General features: G+C 36.6%; 1 protein-coding gene across 1 annotated transcript; it reads left to right on the forward strand.

The window, feature by feature from the left end:
- Positions 1-6,415: 6,415 nt before the first annotated feature.
- On the forward strand, positions 6,416-10,443 carry LOC142335676 (uncharacterized). Its single transcript, XM_075384119.1, has 5 exons — positions 6,416-6,851; positions 7,223-7,527; positions 7,601-7,672; positions 8,619-8,937; positions 9,720-10,443. Exons 1-5 carry the CDS (start codon positions 6,462-6,464, stop codon positions 10,233-10,235), a joined length of 1,602 nt encoding a protein of 533 aa, XP_075240234.1. The 5' UTR covers positions 6,416-6,461; the 3' UTR covers positions 10,236-10,443.
- Positions 10,444-16,388: the final 5,945 nt, after the last annotated feature.

Raw genomic sequence — 16,388 nt, forward strand, 5'->3', positions numbered from 1 at the left:
CATTATTTATCCCCGGAACAATAAACAAGAAAGATTTACGATTGGGCGTAATTTTTTCATTATTTCTGCTGCTGGCATGTTGCAATTATTCCTCTATGTGAAATCTAGACAATTCTTCTATTATTTTCTAACATGTAAGATTCCCCGAAAACAGAAACCGAGACCTACAAAAAAATTTGATTCAGAGCCACAGGCTGAAAAAAAAACCATCTAAATTCTTGACTTGTTTTGGTTGTTCAATTCACTTCGTTGCCCTTGAGTATTTCATTTGGTACATCTTGTCTTGATTGTACATTTTACTTTTCAGTAGTAGTGATGCGTAACTGTAAAACATCTAAGCTCAATGCCAAGATTTGAAAGCAGATCTGATTTTGTTCAACCGCTGACTTTTGAGATTTTGTACTATTGGATATAAATAGGCTGAATTTTCATACAATCTTTGCGTTGTTTTCAAGATTTTTGGGTTTCTATTTTTTCTGCGTTGTAAACAAGTGTTTATGACCATATGACATGACGTCAACGCCACTACGGGATGGTTGCGGATTGAATTTTCATAAAAGACCCGTTTCCTAAATTAACAATAAACATTTATTTTTTTCTTCGTCATAAAACTATTAGTTTAGTTTTTTTTTCACAAGGTTGTTTTGTTTTGTCACGATAGTTCTATATAGATTGACTTGTAATGTGCAACTCTTTTTAGGTTAAAAGTACTCAAAACCCTTCCGTAAAACTTTACATTGGTTGATAATAATTGGCTGCAACTTTCTCATGACGTCTACCCTCCTCCACCTCAAGACTTGAACCCCACTTAGTCCAGCGCTCCCACTCTCCATCTCAATCCCGCGCTAACCCATGACATAACTCAAGCACACTATGCGCCCATCTCCCCTACTATTACTAGCATGTTTAAGCTCCAGCTGGGTATTACCGTACACATTGATTGATGTCGATAATGATATCAGCTACTTTTTGTTTCCAAGGAATAGCCAATGGTTTTTTGTTTAAAATCTTAGCCGCCATTATTTAACCCCGGAACAATAAACAAGAAGAATTTAAGATTAGAAATAATTTTGGTTTTAATTCTGCTGCTGGCTTGTTGCAATTATTCCTCTATGTGAAATCTAAAAAAGTCTTCAATTTCTTTCTAACATGTAAAAGTCCCAGAAAGCAGAAACTGAGACATACAGAAAAAGTTGATTCCGAGCCACAGGTTGGATAAACGTCCAAATTCTTGATTTGTTTTGTTTGTTCAATTCACTTTGTTGCCTTGTTTATTTATTTTGATACCTTTTGTCTTGATTGTACATTTTAGTTTCAATGAGTAGTGCTGGGTAACTGTATATGATCTAAGCTCAAGGCCAAGATTTGAAAACAGATCTGATTTTGTTCAACCGCTGACTTTTGAGATTTTGTACTATCGGATTGAAATAGGCTGAATTTTCATACAATTTTTGCGTTGTTTTCAAGTTTTTTGGGTTTCTATTTTTTCTGAGTTGTGAACAAGTGTTTATGACCATATGACATGACGAAAACGCCACTACGGTATGGTTGAGGATTGAATTTTTATAAATGACCCGTTTCCTAAATTAACAAAAAATATTTATTATTTTCTTCGTCATAAAATTATTAGGTCAGTTTTTTTTTCACAAGGTTGTTTTGTTTTGTCACGATAGTTCTATATAGGTTGACTTGTAATTTGCAACTCTTTTTAGGAAAAAAAAGAACTCAAAACCCCTCTATAAAACTTTACATTGGTTGATAATAATTGGCTGCAACTTTCTCATGGCGTCCAACCTCCTCTACCTGAAGAGTTGAACCCCACGTCGTCCAGTCCTCCCACTCTCCATCTCACTCCCGCCCTAACCAATGGCATAACTCAAGCACACTATGCCTCCACTCCCTGCTAATAGTAGCATGTCTAAGCCCCAGCTGGGTTTTACCGTACCAATTGATTGATGTCGATAATGATGTCCTCTTTTTATTGTTTCCAAGGAATAGCCAATGGTTTTTGTTCAATTTCTTTGCCAGATAATTAAACCCAGAACCGTAAACAAAAAAGATTGAAGGTTAGGTTTGATTTTGCTGCTTAATTCTGTTGCTGGCTTGTTGCAATAATACTTGTATGTGAATTGTAATGGTTTCCTCTAATTGGTCTAACATGTGAGTGAATATTAAAGAGTGTCCTTGAAAACCATTACTGTGTAAGACTGACCAACATTGATTATCAGTGAAATTTAAGTTTCAGCTTCTTGAATCTGCTGGGAACTTCCAACGAATTAGAAACTTTTACGAATTTTATCTGAATAGAAATCTTATTATCTTTTAAAGAGGATTTGAGGTCTTTCACAAAAAAAGTTGTTTGTTTTTAATTAACAAAACCCCCGACGACTTGAAAAGAACTGTTCAAAATACAAAGAAATGAAAAATAGTTTTAATCTACTTTTTGTTCAATTTTTGAACATTTGTATTAAGTTTCTGATGCATGGTGATACATACATTGTCTAACTCCCAATTTCTTGTGTATTGTTTTATATTAGAGGAGGTTAATTTGAATGTTTGATATGCTCTGATATATGAAAATTACAAATAAAAAAGATACAAAAAAGAAAGAAAAACTTTTTCCATCTTTGATTTTTCATAATAACCATCTTTACTTTAATAGATTTAAAAAATTGTGGTGAAGCCGTGGTGGCCCCCAATTTCTGTGAATGGTTGTTATTGTTGCTGCCCCCTCTTTTCACAGAGCTTTAGCAAAGTGGGATAACATCAGACGATGGCTACAGCCAGGAGCCAAATCAATCCCGGGTCTCAGCTTGAAACCTAGAGCCGACCCCGAAACAAGAGTTTTCAACTTTCTGAGATCGCATGTCCACAAAGAAGAGAGTATTATCATCTGGCACCACGTTATAAACAACTCGATTACACATCATCCCCGTATTAGACGTGCCCCGCTCTCTAAGGAGGAATTACTGAACATCCGCAACCTTTCTGGAATTGTTTACATGCAAAGAAATGATGCACCTGATATTTACCAATACCTAACGACTAATTCTGGTGTACCCGTCATTCACCTTTCGAGAGATCTGTTTTCAAGAAGGAAACAAAGAGATACAACGATAGACCACGATTGCAACTTCTCCATTTTTGCCAATCACTAGAGTTGAAATTCCTGGTTCCGGTCAAGAGGGTCAAAGACAATTTTTCTTAGATTCAAGAGAAAAAAGAAACGAGCATCCTCAGCCCAGCGAAAACGCCTAGCAAAATTTGCTAAATAGGTAGTCTATTCTTTTCTTTCCTGAACCGGTTAACTCCAGGGTCAGTTAGATATCCACGACATCAAGATGACTCGCAACTGCAAGACCTGCAAAAAGAACATCAATCGCAGCAACGAAACTTATCACTGTGTCGCTGGCGGTTGCCTCATACACTTGACATCAGTATGCACTAGCTTGACACCAGTTGCTGACAACGGCATTGGCGAACTTGAAATTAACGCTATGCTCCTTTGCATCAAATGCGTTGAGAAAAACGAACGCAAGACCTTCATACCGTGCAGTACAAATGGTAAACTGGGGAACCTCATAAATAATAGGCAAACCTTATACGCAGGATTTTCCCATCGATACCTAGGCACCGTCAATGTCTCCCTCCCTGGATCAAATCAAGAACGTCGCATTTGTTACGAAAATTAGAGACCCAGAAAAGACTTTTTTTGAGACCTAAAAGTTATTGAAAAGCGCTCGGAGTTGAACTCCAAAACATTGTATCTGAACTGATCGAACAAGGTTGTAAATCAGAATCAATTTTTAGGATTATGAACAACCGGACCGATTTTACTGATCTTTAAGCATCTCAAAATTATGACCAAGGACTCAAACTTTCCTGTCTGATTTGGAGTACGACGGCAGAACTGCAAATACAATCCAAAACCAGGCCTATCTTTTTAATCTTTTCTTCAATTTAGTGTTCTCCAACAAAGAACCCTCAGAATTGAAGATATTATAGTAGAGAATCTAACGCAGATAAATTTCAGCATCTCCAAAGCCAAAATCAAGTGCATCCTACTAGAACTAGATATAACGAACACCCGAGGCCTCAATGGCATCCACCAATTTTGTACCAGCGAACGTTCCAGCAGATGAGTTAAACACTCCGCAAACTTTTTAAAAACATCAAGCTACTAAAAAGATTGCCCATGAAGTAGAAAGTGGCCGCAGTTAGTCCCATCTACAACAAAGGTAACATGAAATTGATGAACAACTATTGTGGAATATCTTTCCTTAACATAGACAGCAAATGCTTTGAGGGTTGCATGTATGAGTTTCTCTACACTCAATTCATGAGTGATCATCAGCACGGTTTTGTGCAAAAATGTCGATATTAAGCAACATAAACTTTCTTCAAAGAGTTTATCAGTCACTGGAGTGCAACAACGATGACAATGTAGTCGCTTTTTACTCCGACTTCTCAAGGCATTTGACTGCGTACCGCAGCGTCTACTTCTAGAAAAGTGAGGGTCCAATTGCAGTCTGTGGTTGCTTCCGCGAAATCCTCCACGATTATCTGTTTGGAAGGGAATATCTTGTTCGCAGTTACAAGCGGTGTCCCACAGGGCTCCCTGCTCGGGCCGCTTTTATTTTGCATCTACATAAACGACCTACCTGACTTGTTGAAACTCAGCGAACCAATGATCTTTGCAGACAACCTAAATGTCCTTTTCACAGGAAAAGCCGACTGGCAAATTCAAGAAGACCTGAACAGCATTCAGCACTGTATAAAGACCAAAAAAATGGATCTGGCAATTGAAAATTGATAAGTGCGCTGCACTGAAAATCCACCACCACTCCGGAGATCTGATGTTAGGCATAAGTCAACTGCAAAGCGCTGTTTCCATCAATGATTTTGGTATTTTTGTAAGACATGACTTTGTCTCTACACATCTCCGAAATCCAGCAGGGCTCTTTACCTGCTTCGAAGAAAGGTTTCGCCGATAGTCAATGTGTCTTTTAAACTCGGATTATAAAAATCCATATTTCTGCCAATACTGCTCTACGGAATGAACTGCGTACGGTTGAGCCGTGGTTCAACAAGAGACTTAGAGAGCTTTCAAAAACGTGCCTTGAACTGGGTCTGCTATGACTCCAATCGAAGCTACCTCCAACAGCTACCTTTCCTCAATGTACTACCCTTTCCGCTCTTCATGCAGTGCAACGACATTCTGCTAATGTCCAAACTACTTGTTGAAGGAGAGCATAACATCAACACTCCCACTTGCAACCCTGAATCTGGTAGGTCCACGATGTTTTTCAACGTAAACAAGTGCAAGAAAGAAAAAACTCGTTGAGATTTTGTCTACCGGACATGTAGAGTAATTAACAGAATATACGAAAAAATCCAGTTTGCCAACCCTGTCGGTCTAAAATCGCGGATAGTCAACCTGATGTGGAAGTTTGTCGACAACAGATTCTCTGATTCCAACCCTTCACATGGCAACTATGTTGCGACTGCTGTGATTGTCGCAACATTTGGACATTTTGAAACGCAACATTTTGAAACGAGTTACAACGAACTAGTCAGCGATACGTGGAAAATTTAACAGCAACCATGGACAAAGAACCGGGACACAGTCCCCGCGCCCGACGACACCGAAGGGCCAAATCCCTACTACTACTACTACTACTACTACTACTACTACTACTACTACTACTACATGGTTCTAATCAGAAGTTATTGGAGAAATCACTCTTGTGTCAAACCCCAGGAAGCCACAACAACAACAATAATGAATTTGGTTGATTTCCTTTCCATGAAACCGATTTTCAATCAGTGGAAAACAGACACTGATGGAAACAGAGACTTTTACGAATTTAAAAAAAATGAATTTTAAAAAAATCTGGTCAAAAAAATAAAGTCGGTAATTTTTAGGCTCGTTTGTTTTTATCTTAAATTTATACTCGTTCTGTTGCAGCATGAGCGATGTTTTTTCTCTTCAATTTTCCCATCGATTTTAAGTGTTCCCTTTTTTGAAATTTGTTATAGCTTTTATGTAAATCAATACTAGATCATGAGGGCTGAAAAATGGTGATTTTTTAAATCAACGATGCCTAAACAAAATGAAATTTTGACTGCAGAGAAAAAGCCAGCCTCGCATGCATATTCTCCCATTTTGAATAAATGTTAGTAATAAACACCGATTTTAAATCCAACCAAGAGACCCTCTCGGGGTAATTTTATACCCCATGTCCTATATAATTTTTCGGATATTTTCCGTTTGTGCCCCCCCCCCAGTACGTTATGCGCCCCTCAGCCCCCCTCTCCTCCCCCCCCCCCCCCCCCGTTACAAAGCACGTGCCATTACATAGTAAATCATGTTGTAAAATATGGCACGTGCGTCCAGGGGGAAGCTGGGGGACGCAAACGGAAAAGATCCAATTTTTTGTTGGATTTAGTTTCAGAAGCGAATGAAGTCCTTATGTTGCTTCTCAAATAAGTCGGAGGAACATATAACAGACGGTGGTGTTCATTTAGACCGACCCTTGAGAACATCAAACTCGTTCCATTTTTCTACTCCGAGTAACAATCGAGCTGCGTCACCATTCTTTTCACAAAATCGTCAACGACGAAGTGTAGCTGGTACTTCTCGTCTATTCAACGATATTACAGACAGTCCTCAGAGATCGAGTGCAAATTTTTCAAATGGTCGTGCTTTTTCTTTTGTGCAATCAATCTCGCCCTTCCGAGAAAGCAGTGGCATCAATCGCAACCAAAATTTAGCTCTCGGACCAAGTTTTACGAACAATGCCAATCCGCCGTATCAGAACTTGCTTATGCGCAATATCAGCTCGCCCCAGGTAGGGTGTATCTTGTATACTTGTATAATGAGCTTTCGAAAACCATTTCTATAATTTTAAATGTACCAGGAATATGTTTTGCAACCAGTATCATAAACGGCACTGGGGCTCAAAATAGATGACTAATTTTGCAATGAAATGCGTGTTTAATTATGCTGCTTAGGAGGTAAGATAGGCTATTACACTCTAAGTAAACTGTTATTAATGAAAAACATCCGCTCTCTATGGAGGAATAGAAGCAGTTCCGGGAGCAGATTATTGGCTTTATTGGACTATCTTTATTGGCTGTGGACGATCCTTATTGACGATCTTTGATACTATAAAAGCAAAATATGAGTTATTTTATGTAGTAAAAGAAGTGTTGTATTTAGGGTTTTGCGGCTCGGAGTGTTGATGACGATAATGTCCTGTATTCAATATTACCCAATTCCCGTTCAGCTATAAATTTTCCATTACACCATAATAACGTGCACTCTCCTTCACAATTAAACAGCCATATATCACATGCCTTTGCCTCGCCACAACTTTATGCCTCGAATCATGCATCGGCAGTGTCAACTGGATCAGCTGGACCCTCATCCAGGTTTTGTCACTGCGACTCCTCCAATCGTGCCTTTTCTGATCTTCACTATCAACACAATGGTCCACAGTTTCGCTTCCTCAACGGAGACGCTATGTATGACGTTTTTGCTGTATTTTAATTCAGAACTTAAGATTTTGAAATTGTAAAAGCGTTGTTTATATTCCAGGCCACCAAAAATATTCACCCAGCGAGAATACATCCATTATCTTATACCGGACCAACAGAGCATTGTTAAAAGGTAAGACTTGCAAAATGAGGCAGTTTTACTTTGCATTGTTGAAGTAAGATATTTAGTAATAAATAAAAAAATTTTAGAACTTAAATTATTTACTGAACTGATTGTTTTTTGGCCGTTATTTCAATAATCAGTTGAGTGTTTATAGTGCTTCTAATAGTTGAATTTTTGCCCACTTCTCTGATTCTGTGACATAATTAATACGATAGATGAAAGAAGCTTTATTGGATTTCCTTTTATTCATCTAAGAATGTAGATTTTTTTATTTATTGTTCTGAGTTTCGCATTTCGGCACATTTTGACCTCCACGAAGTGATCTGAGTTTGTCCAATGAGTAGTTTCTGTAACTGGGATTAGTGAGGTTCAGTGATCTTTGTGTCCTTATTATTACTCGTTATTTTATGCTGGCTTCATTTTTGGTCATTTTTAGAAACCAGTTTTCCGTCAAATATAAAGTACCTCGCCCTCTGAATGCCCTGTTCCGAAACAATCTGAAATCAATTAGTCTTAATAAGAATTTTTATGTACTGTTATGTGTATGTTATTAATTGAAGGCCAAAGTAACAGGAATCTATTTGAAACTCTGTTACTTCGTGTCTTAATTGAGTAAAGAAGAGTATAAAAATTGTAATTTAACTGATTTAAAAGACAATTTTCTGTTCTCGCCGTGCTGTTTTAATGCTTCAAACCTTTGCCTGAAATAGATTTGTTTTGCAAAATTTGTTCCAAATAATGATGTCCCTAATTTTAGCCTTTATTAGGTTCGTCCCAGTTTATTTAACCTCAATTAATTGACCCCTCTATCATTCCACCTCGATTTAAATTCTTTATGTCACTAGAAAAATTAACTTTTACTTCTAGAGATGCGCAGTTTGAAGCAAGAATTTTAGGGTGAAAATTTTGCCGCAAATAATTGAGGAGATTGTATTTCAATACATTTTTATTTCAGTTCATTCTATTGGGGCAAGATGGACAGGCATGAGGCGGAGCTTCTTCTGAATGGGAAAGCAGAAGGTGCTTTTCTGTTGCGTGATTCGGTCCAGGATGACTTTACATTCTCCATCAGCTTCAGACGCTACAGTCGTACTTTGCACGCCAGGATAGAGCAGCACAAACACCACTTTAGCCTGGACTCGCATGACCCCAATGTGTATCAGAGCAGGACCATAAATGGACTGCTGGAACACTACAAAGTGCCTGAGAGCTCCCTCTTTTTTGAGCCCCTGTTGACTCTGCCACAGAAACGGAAACAGCCTTTCACTTTGAAGGTTACATTAACAACAGCCGTCATGCTTAACACAACAACACCAACACTTAGTAACGCGTACACACGTCATATGCAGAATTGTTTTTTATCCTACTCTTGTCTCTCAGTAGTCCTGTTCTAGTTTTTCACTTTCACATTGAATAAATTGTGTTATGCTGTCATGTTTTTTGGTCCCTATTTTTAAGGAAAAACATGCTTCTCTCATGCTTTTATTTTTGATGCCGCTTAATAGATTTTTCCATCCTTATTGCAATCACGTTTTCATGGACGGATGATTGATAGTTATATGGTGTAAATTTACCGATAATTCTATGGCTGAAGAAGCGTGTATGCAATATGAAACAAAAGGTTTTCTAAGCATCGGCATGGAGTAGAGATAGCAGCGTGATTCAACTATTTTCATATGACTATCTGAACGGTTCCAAAGATATTATAACGTTCAGACGTTTAAGAGAAAGTATATCACCTGTTGATGTCTTATAAAGCATAATTTTAATCATTTTTCTGCAGTCGATAACTAGTTGAAATGAAATGAGCCATAAAATGCGAAATTTTATGAGGGTTTTAAACATCTTCATAGTTCCAACATTCCAAATTTATTAGTGTTGTGTTGTTGAATGCCAAAGAAAAGGTAAACAGCAGGTTTAATGCTCTCCAGAGATAAATTCACTGAGTTTGTTTCTCTTCGAAAAAAGACAAACATGAAAGAAAGATAACAAATAAATGAACCAATAAATTCGCTAATTAGTGTAACATCTAAGTTGAATATTATTGTTTGTTTAGGCTCTGGCTAGAGCTGCAGTGTGTGACAAAATCAGTTACGATGCAATAACTTTCCTCGAAGTCCCTGCACAACTGAAAGACTACTTGCGAGAGTACAACTACAAGCAGGTTGTGAGTGGGCGCAGGTTCGATCCCCACCATCACCACATGCAGTGTTTCCCAATGAACAGTAGCAATAACTGGATGACGTCACACGCGTGTCACGTGACGGCCGCGCCTTTTGGACTACATCAGTCATACACACCTGGTGTATTTAGTAGCCCACATCATGGCAACCCGATTAACAGGGCTAATTTCAGCCCCCAGAGCGGTTTGCACCAACCTGCATTTTCACCCACACACAGACCAAGAGGAGCTTTCTACTACATGTCCCAGCAGCGCCCGCGTTGCACCCTGTGCCCTACCAACACAACTGGAGGAAATAACCCCAACAACTACTCGCATAATTTCATTGCAACTCCACCACTACCGCCTTTGCATACTTTAACATACAATAGTCCTAATAATGCTGACTGATTTAGACATGTCTGATATCTGTAGCGCTTTTTATGTTCATTTCTGTTATATTTTTGTTGAGTATTTTTTTGGCAGAGTTAAGTGGGTTTAATGACTCGCACTATCTTTAAGTTATTAGCAATAATTGTGTGCTAAGTATAATGCGATCACTGAGATGGTTGTCTAGTCTAGTAATTTTGAGAAACCCCCAAGAAACTTGGAGCCGCTTGTTGCGGCTGTATTATAGTTTAAGATTCTGCTAACGCTTTGTTCGACTCTTAAGTACTCATTTTTTAATAACGCTTAACTGAGGCGAAGACACTTAAGATTCCGAAAAAAGCTATAAACTTAAAATCGTTATAAATTTAAACCAAAGAGTTAGCCATAAACGCTTCAACTTGTTTAGCTGTGCTCATTATAAAGAACTGCATTTTTGGTTCATTTCATCGCCAATTTGTGTGAAGGTACAATTGTTCTGAATCATAACGGCTGTAAATATGAAAGCAACTGTGGTGCCCATCGGAGGTCATTTTGTTCACTCGGTCATTTTGTTAAGTTGTTCTGCGATGGTGCTGGCCGTAAATTTTAATTTTCTATTGACAATGTCATCTGACGGCCATTAGGGTTGAATCTAAACAAAAATTAATTAAAAAAACATGTCCAACGATTCATTTCGTATTTAAGATTCTAACATGAGCTTTTCGCAATTTGTATTACCAATTGCGAAATATAACTTTTAATAATGTATATAAAACCGGACAAACCATTCGTTTTTTGTCGTAACTTTTGAAAAACTTTGTAGTTGAATAGCAGAAAACTTATAGTTGAATAGTTAATTTCGCCATCAATGCAGAGTTGGTTAAACCATTTCAGCTGTATTCATAAGTGAATATAGATCATAATTTGTTGATGTAACGATCAATGGCGGATCCAAGTTTCTTTGCGGGGGGGGGGGGGGGGTAATTTGCGTAGAATCATTTAGCCACTCATTTCAGTGTATAATTAATGGTCCTGTTATCTGCTGTGATCTTAGCAAATCGGATGTTTTTATACCCTGAAAATGTGGACACTATTGCAATCTAGTGACAGCGGAGTGTTAAATTCTATTCTGATTAAATTTGGTATCATATCAATTCTAGATTTTAACTTTGCTTGAGCTCTCTCTGTTCATAAAATTTAAATTTCTGTAAAAGTTTGTTTTCACACCAACCTAAATATAGCACAGATTAGTGAGGAGAATTTATTAAATGAATATTTGTTGAAGTTTTGTGGAAAATGTTGAGACTGAAACAGTGGTTAACTAATAAGGTGTAGATTTGTAAGGTCTGTTGGGCGCTACGTGGGAATAGCGGTTTGATTCGAAACACGTGTCATAACCAATTGAATTATTAACCGAGTTATGCTTTGTGATCAATCTAAATTTAACTTGACCAAATATGAACTGAGTTGCGTCATAATTGAATTCTCTCTTGCCGTGTTATTAGATCAGCAACTGTGACGACAGTGCATAGCATATGGATACAATTTTGACGGTACACTCTCTTCATGGAACAATCCATTATGGCCACGATCGTTCATGCTTCCCATGCAAACTTGTTATGCTGGTACATTGTGGTTTTTAAAAACATGCCTGAAGCATTTCAACAGACTGAAGTAGTCTGAACTTGTCCCCATAACAGTTTTCTATTGTTTTTAATGTAAAAAAGAGTAGACCCTCTACACCACATGCAGGAAACGGAGTAGTCATGATAATAAAAAGGCTGTTTATATGGTGTGCGTGCTAAAGCAAGTACTTTATTATTGAAATACACAAGTTTTGCGTCGGAAATAAGTGCGCTCGAGTGCAAAATGTGAACTAATGTCTGCTGAGTATTTTTCGGTCTAAGATCTGGAGTGGCTGTTATGCAATGAAGTGGGTTTAATATCATGCAATTTGATAAATTGTAAGGTTCTCGCAAAAAGCGCCCTTGTTACGAGAACTTAAAAAAATCTATGAAATCCCCGCTGCATGTGTCTGAATTTCTTGTTCAAATTCAGTATTGAGGTAGATTTTTTGAGATTTTTAAACTATGATTGGCCAGAGTATTTCACTGCGTGGTGAAATAAAACAAATTAAATATGCAACTTATTAATATCGCGCTAATTCAATTCTTCGAAAAGGCGCACTGACCAGCCTAAAACAATTTGCAGTCTTCATATTCTTTAATTCAGTCTTATAAAATTGAATAGGAACTACATGCAATGTTTTGCTTTCAGTGCCGTCATTTTGTGTGAAGAATTTGATGTCATTGATTGCTAGAGTCAAACTGCAACCTCGCGAGCATCATTTTTTGGCCGGGTAATTTTGATGTACCTATGAATAGCATACAAGGAGGCTCGCGCATCTAGGTGTGACTTTCTGGTCAAAGTTGAGATAATCAACAAGAGGGCTCGTTAATGTGCGTTTGCACTTGGATGTTCCGACCCGAGCTCATCTACATTTTTGATTTAATTGTCAACCAAATGAAGAGATAATCAAAAATATGTTGGAGTTTAAAAAAATCATTACACACCCAAACTACTAATTGAATTAAACAATGCCATGCCCCATTAAAGCGCTCACGAGATCTGCCATTAAAAAGACTACGAGAAAAAAAACAACCAACGAAATCAGCAAAAACAAAAATTTCACGGCAAAAACTCAATCTAAATTTAAAAGCACCTTGTAACAACGTCAAAATGCAATCAGATAAAACCTTAGCTACACAGATTTACTCTTTTCTTAACTACACAGCAGATGGGATTTTTCCTTAATGGGTCTAGGTAACAAGGCAACAAAATGAAATAATGAGGCAAAATTCAAAAATCAATCAACATTAAAAACGTTTCATAACTTCATACGTCTCACACCCTTGGCCTTTAAAGAGATAATTCTTGATAAAGTTACATAAAAGTCATTACGAAACCGATAGAACATGTATTTGTTTAGACTAAGCCATATAAACGTATTGGAGTTGTAGAAAAACTCTAAAAAAAACAAATTGCGAAAACAAATTATTGAAGCCATTAAAAATGATAAATCTGATTATTGTTCCTCTTATTTGAGCTTATTTTCTATACTAAATCAGCTAGAAAATTACTGAACGTTAAATAATTTCACTCGGTCCTTATTTGAAAATCATTGAGATCTGTTATTACGCGAATATGCTAAAAAAATCATTCTAGAAAAGAAAAACAAAAACTGAAAAATTCTTGCAAACGAATGTCATAAAGTTTAAGGTTATCCGCTATAAACTGACTGCATTGACTGACGACATCATTTCCTCAATCCTCAATTAGAAGCTTATGAGGCCTCTCAGCGTTTTATGACTTCAAAAAGAATAAAAAAGAGAGAAAAGTGTCGAAGCCATTAAGAAAACTTTTCGGAAAAAAATTTTCTGTCTTCCATTTTTTTTTAACAGCAATGGGATGCTTCTTCTTTAAAAAAATGACTTCAGAAAATCAACAAATAAGAACTAGTCTATCAAAGCCACGAAATTTTTACGAAAAACACGTAATATCAACGTCATTAAGTCCAATAGCTTTCGAAGGAAATCAATAAATACGCAAAGTTATGCCTCTATGGGAAGAGTGTGATTTTTTTTCATTTATAAATTGTCAAAAAGACATCACAATATGTCTCATGGTTACGAAAACAACAACAAATACAGGCAAAAACCAAAAATTCAATTGAAAAAAGCAAGAAGAAATTGTCTGAGCCATTTAAACCATAAACTTTTTCTCTGAAAACTTTCTCGATGATCCATTGAACGTTTTTTCTAAGCAAATGAGAACTATCAGTATTGTGAAAATGTTCTAATATTTTGAAAGGAACCAAAATATTGAGGAGAGAAATCCAAAAATTAAAAACATGAAAAATATGAAAACACGTGGCATCGAGGTCATAAAACCAGTAGTTAGATTACAAAATTGCTATCCAGATTAATTTTGGTTGCACTAGAAAGGAGGGATGTGCTGTAAAGACTGAAAACGTCAGAGTTAAAAAAAATAGGTTTAAGATCGGTTAAAAATAAAAATTCGAAAATTTTTTTTTAATAGCTTAACAGCCATTAGCTGTCCACTCAAAGCACTAGATTGGTTCACTTTATGCTCATTAAGGAATCTATTGCAATTTTAGTCAACGAGTCTATGCTATAAGACAGCAAAAACTTGGTAAAATCTCAAAAAAGGAAATTAAAATTTCGTTAAAAATTACGAAAAGTCAATAGAAACCAAAAGAAAAGTGCGATCCCTCGAAAACGAATTTTTTGTTCATCGGGCTTCATTTGACTGTAAGTGATGTTTTTCATTAACGAAATCGTGATATGGAAATTGACTAGTCTATGAGTGACTTTAAAAAACAAAAAAAATGCGAAAAGTTTTCTAAAAAAACAGCTCTCAAAGAAAATTTGAAACTTATTTTTTATAGTAAACTTAGCCATGAGACCAAAACTATCTTTTTTGTCTCCTTTCGTCTGTTAAGAATGAAAAAAATGTTTCATTTAGTAGCGTGAAATGTAGCCTTGAATTGATATTTTTTATAGAAAATGTCTTAATTTGAACGAAAATTAAGCTAAAAGTGAACAAAATCATGCAAAATGTCCCGTGTTCAAACAGAACTTTAAACCTCGATAACTCCTCGGAAAAAATGAAATTCAAAAAAATCTTTTTAATTCCTAACTCTACGTTGGACGATCTTTAATGATACCACTCACATTTCTCGACGATGAATATATCGATCGGCCAAAATTGACTGAACAAAAAAAAACCGTTTGAGTATATAGTTCCTCCCCCCACACGTGAGGTCGGAACAATAAGTGAAGCTTCATAGTTGCTGCCGCGAGTCACGACGTCTTGCTTGAATTACGCTACCGTCACAATTTATTATTCAGTTTTTATTTCAAGCTAAGGAAATCTATTTTTAGTCGAGACTCAGCTGAGTTTAACTTAAGAAATCCTTCTGATCCAACCGACTTTTTCTCGGAATGGAAACATACATCAACGATAGAGCGCAATTATAAATGGGGTTGGAACAAATATCAAAATACAGCAGCTATCATCTAGTTATTGGCGTACATTTGATTTTTTCTCTAAGAACTCATTTTATTACAATTTTACTAACACTTTAAAGATATGGCAGTCAAGTGATTGCCTTTTTCTCTGTTTCGGTATGACACCAAACTTTCAGATCAGTTCTCGCTCATAGGTTTATCCCTCAACTTAACGAATAATCTAGACCCTGGTTCAGCTTTATTTTTGCTTTCTACTCAGTGTCTTGGACAGAGAATTGAATGTCAAAAAATCGATGAAGCAAGAGGAAATTTTTGACAAATCTATTCATTCTTGACAAAGTCTTTGGGAGCAACTCTTACCCAACTTCTTACGATTTCATTCACAAGTCTGTCTTTAACATCATTTTGAGACCAAGTGATAGGAACGTAATATGAAGTAAAGCGATGAAACACTGCTGTTTTTTTTTCTGAACCTAATTTAGTACGATTTGTGAATGCCGTTAATATGACGAAGATTCGGAGCAAAACTAGCAAAAAGCATTTTATGCTAGTACGTTATTAAGATAGACTCGGCAGAAGAAATTTAGAAGAAATAGCTTTGATTTTTCCCTTTTGTTTTGAAGAAGGCATCTACTTTTCAGCTAGAACCGTTTTATTCGACAAAAAGAAGCAGTGTTCTCATCTACATTTAAAAAAAATTCTATTATTTACATCGCACTTATTAAGTAGCAGATCAAGTGGCAAGAAGTTGTGGTTTGTCCATCATTTTGTAATCCTGTTGGGGATAATATCCGAGACAACATAAACACCTTCTTGAATCTTCTTATCTTCTTATCTTCTTGAATCTTTATCATGGGTCTTCGTTCCTATTGTATTTCAGAAATTGGGACCATTTTAGAACCTCTAAACGTCCGAAAAAAGTGAATTTCACGAGATTTTGTTTGTTCATGGAAATCTAGGGAATTTTGTTTGTTCATGGAAATCTAGGTCTTTTTTTGCAGAAGAATTGGTCGTTCCGACGACATAATTGATCGTTGACAGAATTGCTCAAAGAACTGGTCGGTGACAGAATTGGTCGTTCAGCATGGTTGTTGCGACGACACCATGTGTTCTTCGATCGATCACTGTTCAGGGTCTCAAAAAT

Source organism: Convolutriloba macropyga, chromosome 1 (genome assembly GCF_964194025.1).
Source record: "Convolutriloba macropyga chromosome 1, txConMacr16.3, whole genome shotgun sequence".
In the NCBI taxonomy this organism is placed as follows: Eukaryota; Metazoa; Xenacoelomorpha; order Acoela; family Convolutidae; genus Convolutriloba; species Convolutriloba macropyga.